Source organism: Bombus vancouverensis, chromosome 8 (assembly GCF_051014615.1).
Source record: "Bombus vancouverensis nearcticus chromosome 8, iyBomVanc1_principal, whole genome shotgun sequence".
Taxonomy (NCBI): Eukaryota; Metazoa; Arthropoda; class Insecta; order Hymenoptera; family Apidae; genus Bombus; species Bombus vancouverensis.
Window position 1 is genome coordinate 12,435,802 of NC_134918.1, and position 5,732 is coordinate 12,441,533.

General features: G+C 37.9%; 1 protein-coding gene across 3 annotated transcripts; it reads left to right on the plus strand.

Moving 5' to 3' along the window:
• Window positions 1-301: 301 nt before the first annotated feature.
• Window positions 302-5,732, plus strand: LOC117155893 (uncharacterized). 3 transcript variants are annotated; one of them, XM_033332375.2, is made up of 4 exons: window positions 302-394; window positions 1,245-1,448; window positions 2,003-3,966; window positions 4,386-5,732. In XM_033332375.2, exons 1-3 carry the CDS (start codon window positions 377-379, stop codon window positions 3,962-3,964), a joined length of 2,184 nt encoding a protein of 727 aa, XP_033188266.1. In that variant the 5' UTR covers window positions 302-376; the 3' UTR covers window positions 3,965-3,966; window positions 4,386-5,732. The 3 variants fall into 3 exon arrangements, with proteins under 3 accessions (XP_033188266.1, XP_033188267.1, XP_076476731.1); XM_033332376.2 differs by having other exon boundaries at window positions 2,138-3,966; XM_076620616.1 differs by lacking the exon at window positions 302-394 and adding an exon at window positions 403-768.

Here is a 5,732-nt window from a genome sequence, read left to right on the forward strand (position 1 = left end):
CCGAAAGTGTGCTTTTGTTATTAATAATTAATAAAGAAATAATTTTCTTCGTAGCCAGAAGATTCAATCGTGAAGAGATTGAATTTCCAATTCTTAATCTCCAATTAAATAGAGCTACATATAAAAGTAAGAGCCCAATGCCAAGTGAATGAAAGTTACGTAATTTCCAATTCCGAAGTCAAGAATGCTCGATTAGCGCGTGTTATTCAATATTACACCTTTCCGTAACAAACGTTTAGGGGTCATCAAGGTTGAATGCGTTGCTAGAGAGCAGTCTATGGTGAAAAGGGTGGTGGTTGTATACTGTGCCACTCTATATATAACGGCAGTCGGCACCCCACACGATATTAAGAACGTTCACCGCATCTGCGGTAACATGGTTTCCAGTTACAAGGTACTTACTCCTCGAAACACTCACGACTTGCCGATCAGTGTGGCAACGTGTTCACTATATCGGGCTATCGATTGATTATTATCGAACAATTACCAACGCTAATTACAAATCAGCGAAATTTAATTACGATGCGAAACCCTGGATATATTATTCATTGTGGATTCTCGGTGATTGTGAATATCGCAGTGCATCGTTTCACTATCTAGTGCACAGTTTTCATAGTTCGTCGCAAGTGACATCTCTTTAAATAAATCTCATTTATAGCGTTTGCATTCAGTGAAAAGTGTTCTGGTGTGAATTCATTGTTTATCTAGTTCAACTTCGCGACTTTATGATTTCATTTTTATCTATCCTGAATTACTAGACTGCAGACGGTTAGGCCAATTTACAGTTGCTTTTATGCAAATTTATGAACACAACTAAAGAGATAGGAACTAAATAAAAATTTGTTCTTTGTTGGATATTTCATATATTTTTGTATCTTATATGCAATCTGTATATTTTTACATTTTTCATTGTTTTACAAATGCATAAACATCCGCAGTCTGCTTTAGAAATTTAAAAATTCTATGAAATAGATGATCTCGGATTATAATGACGCATTTAAAATTGCACGACAAGTAATTGAGACAATACCTGCTGCTGTGCATAAAACAATTAGAACTCTTTAATTGTACTTAAGTATAATCTAATGCTTCTAATAAATCGTCAATTTTTAATATTTTTTAATATCAGAATATATTTATTTCTCACACGTAACAATATGCGCTTCGGTTTGAAATAAGTTAATAGTGAATACGTTAATATAAAATATTCAACTAATTAATCATCTTTAACTCTCTGCCTGTAGAGATCATCACCTCCTGCCGTTAAGATGACGCCATTTCTGATGGCAATTTTCTGTCTGGCTACCGCAGGCTGCTCGAACGTCACGGATCAGCAAACATCTGAGACACATCACGATCAGCAGGTAGCGATCTTGAAACAGATCAGAAAAGTGAATGAAGACGGTTCTTACACGTATGGTTACGAAGCAGGTGACGGATCCTTCAAGGTAAGATGTATGTAATAGCTATTGCACCGTTTAATGCGAAAGGCATGTAATGGGCGTTCTGCGTTCTTAATACTTGTACAAACAATTTATCGTTGTATGTTACGCGTTCCGTATCTTAAGTACTTCACTGGAAAGAAGATATAGCGTTTACACAAGCAAATTATTATACATCGTTAAATTTTCAATACGAATAGCATTTATTTTCTAATTGCCGGACGTAAAGAATATAGTTTCTTTGAATAATTTCAATACTTTATTTATAGAATTCTCTTGAAACATTGGTAATGCAGTAAATAGAATAGGTTAGATGTATTAAACAGAAAACTTGAAAATGCATGATGTACATTGATAATCGGAAGTAATGCTAATTATTTTATATTATACTATGATATTTAAAAAAAGCGAGAAATCTAGTTATAATAGAACAAATATAAAAAAAAAATCAAATAATATAATATAATATTCGAAAATTCTTTTTAACTTTTACTTGTAAAATATTTCCAAAAAAACTTCAATCAACGGTAATTTTTCTGAACGCAAGAAATTATTGTCAGGTCGAGAGTCGTGACGTTCTAGGCAACATCAAGGGTACGTTCGGTTTCGTCGACGCGGACGGCGAAATAAAAAGGGTGTCGTACTCTTCCTCTAACGGAACAGGATTTAAAGCAACCACCGTGTCGCCATTGCAGGAACACGTGTCCGTCGTACAGAGCATTCCGCGTATAAATCGCACCACCACAACCAAGAAGCCAAGCGTCGTTTATCCTTCGTCTACCGAGGCGTCCACAAAATCATCGGTGGTTCAGTCGATACCGCGAAATAGGAAAACAACGACGACCTCAACAACTACAACTACAACCACTACGGAACAACCGAAGACTATATTTGGCCATTATTTAAAAGGAACCGGAAAAAGTAGACCGCGTTTCGTGATCAATGGCCAACAAAGGCCATTGGTAATAGAAGAAGAAATCACAGAGGACGAAGATTCGCAGATAAATCGACCAAGTACAGAGGACAAGACTTCCACGTATAGAAAAATCATTTTTGCTAAACGACCGGTCGAGCAAAATCTTCGACCGATCTCTGACGACTTCGTAGAAAAGGAAGACGATGGTAAAGTAACGAGTGGAAATAATTTAAGAAGACAGTTGCAAGAAGAGACTACGAAACCTAACCCGATCGTAGAAGGCAGTAGCGACGACCATTCCGACGTTTATGGCGGATCTTTGTCCACGACTCGACCTTTGTTCACCACAACTACGCCACCAAGGGTTCTGCAACGCGTTTCACCTAATCGAATCGACAGACCAAAAGTTTACGTTAATCGGGAGAACCTTGCGCCATCGAGGTTCGAAAACGTAAACGTAAAATACGATAATACCAGAGTTTACGAAGCTGAGACGAAGGCGCCTCAAGAGGAACGTACTCAGCCTCAACCAGTTTTGATTCGAGGCCCAGCGCGAGTGCCCGAAAACCGCGAATATCTACGACAAAGTACCGAACCTATATTTGTTAGACAACAGCCTGAACAATTTCTACGTGAACTACCAGGAGGAAGAATCCTAGTTCCTTCTCAACAGAACATCGAAGAAGACCCCGCTTACAGACCACTTTCTATCAACAGGATTTTATTACGCCCTCTTCCGAGCCAACAGCCGCTTTACTCGACAACCACGGATGCAAATATTCATTACCTGACGGAGAATCCTCTTCCAGAGCAAGAGGAAGAGCCGAGAGTCGCTATGGCGCCAGGATACATGCGTCCAAGACCTTTTCCACGGCCTGTGATCTTTCAAGAACCTGAACCAAGACCCAGGCCCGTTTTGAGACCCGTTGCGCCTGCGATCACTCACGCAATGGATGAAAGAGAGTACCAAACGACTCCTGAATATTCTTACAGAGGCAGTACCATCGCTCTACCTCCAGAACCTCCAAATCCAATTAATACACCTCTAAGCAGACGCGACTTCCAATTATTGTTAAGAAGATTGCTCGTCAGTCAGTACGGCGTCCAAGCTCTTTCTTATCCGAAAAGCTACTTAGAAGACGCCTTGTACGATCAACAGCCGTATCCTTCTTATCAGCCAGGCTATCAATCTACCGCACCACGACCGGATATCGGTTACGATCAGCAAATTCCTCTTCAATATGGAGATCGTGTGCCTGTTAGACGGCCTGTGTATACCAGGGCTTTGAATCCTGTTTATCAACCTCAACAGTACGAGGATTACAGCGATGGAAGATACACAAAGAGGGTCTATAGGCAAAAGTTCTACACGCAAGAAGTAGCTGATGACGGAGAGGAAATATTGCCTGCTCCTATCAGAGAAGCTTTGTTGTTAAGGATGTTGCAGCTGGCAATTAACGCCGAAAGACCTCCCATGGTTTCTTCTCCGGTTATGACGACCACGACGCCAGCTTCGAGGTACAGAAAGACTGGACCAGTTAGGAGTGTACAGATCATCACTGACGAAGATGAGGAAGAGAAAGAGGCGATGAAGAAGAAAATGTAACGGTTAGATACTTTTGATAACTTTCTAAAGTTTATTTCTTTGACGCGATGGAATGATAATTAGGCTGCGGATATCATGTAAATTCATATTTTTATGAGCGCATTTGAAGAAATGGAATCTATGCAGACATTTGTTTCGTCTACTAAATATTAGAATCAGTATACTATCTTGAATGTCTTATGCATTATTTGCACATTACTGTTTCTTCTGTATATTCTGAAATTTCCCACGAATGCATCAAAAATCCACAGTCTAATGGTAATAGTAGAGATAAAATCAAAAGAAGTTTAAATTTATAGTACACTTATGGTACAAGAGAAATAGTATTAAAGAATTCTGTAGAACTTTCTACATACTCGATTCGTTCTCAAACTTATTGCTAGTATTCTATTTATGTTCTTTTTATGAAATGATATTTCAGACCCGTTCCGATTCAATAGGAGAAGCGTGACAAGTTGCAAGGTTACCACTTCCTCGCCAATTAATCTTCCTTTCTCGAATGAACGGTCAATAATTTTGAAGCAAGAGTGGTTACAGTCTTAATTACAATAGCTACGACAGAACTGGGTGGGAGATCATCGTTTTCTTTAATGAAGAGCTCTGTACAAAAGAGCGTGAGAATAAAGGAAAAACAACGTCGATAGGCACAATACTGGCGACACAGTTTTCACGGAACAAACTGGAATCGTCAGCGAAACGAATCGACTTCTCGGAAAGGGAAATGTCCCACGTGTGTTCGTCCAATGATTTTCCGCACGACAACTTTCAACTATCTCGCAACGCTCATTTCCTTTCGAGTCGGATCGTCGCTACTTTTAAGTCGCCTCGACACTAATGCAATTAGACGAACGTATATATGGTCAGCCCGATACACTCGACGATTACGTTGATCTTGCATATACTTGCATTATACTCACTACATTTCACCCTGTGTGTCACGTTGAATTATAGCATAGACCTTCCAAAGACGAACAGGTAGCATTACCAGCAGAGCACTGAGCAGGAAGTATTCTAATTTAGCTCAATGGTGATTGCGTACGTTCGATATCACTGTGAGTGTAAATTTATTAGATATAAATTACAAGATTTTGGGAGTTTATTAGTAACGCTACAGATTTATATTCGATATCGTGTATGATATTTAAAAAGTTTTCCCTTTTATTCAGACAAAGAAAATATTCTAGCTTTTAATTTATCTCCTGGAAGTCCGTTGCTTTGCTTTTTATCAAATTATCATTTTTGACTATTGTCTACAATGCTCTTCTTTAATTTCATTAAAAAATTGTATTGTAGTTTCGATGTCTATCCACGAATAAGCGAGGGGTACGCGAATAAATAGATGTAAATAACAATACTAGTTCCATGTTTGCTTGAAAGTGTACCAATTGAAGAAAATGACGTGAAACTCATGGTGCATGTTTTTTACTTAAAAATTTAAGTTATCAATGATTCAGTGATCAATAACGCTTCAAAATATATAAATTCAATAAATTGTAATACTTGTACATACTACTATATGAACTAGAATAGTACTTATAAAACATAAAATGATCTATTGAGATACAAGTAATATTAAATTATTGATAAATCAAAATAATGAACATTCTCTTCAATATTAGAATTCATTTTAACAATATTGACCATAATATTGAACGTACAGGAATCACCAAACAGTATCATCCTTTAGCCTTCGTATTGTAAATATAATGTTATACAAAGCTAGTGTAATATACGTATCGAAATAAAACGAGTTAGATGGTAGATGGAA

Excerpts from the sequence above, each read along its gene's own strand:
- LOC117155893 (XM_033332375.2), top strand. Across the intron at positions 1,449-2,002 it reads CAGGTGACGGATCCTTCAAG|GTCGAGAGTCGTGACGTTCT; the intron begins GTAAGATGTATG and ends AATTATTGTCAG.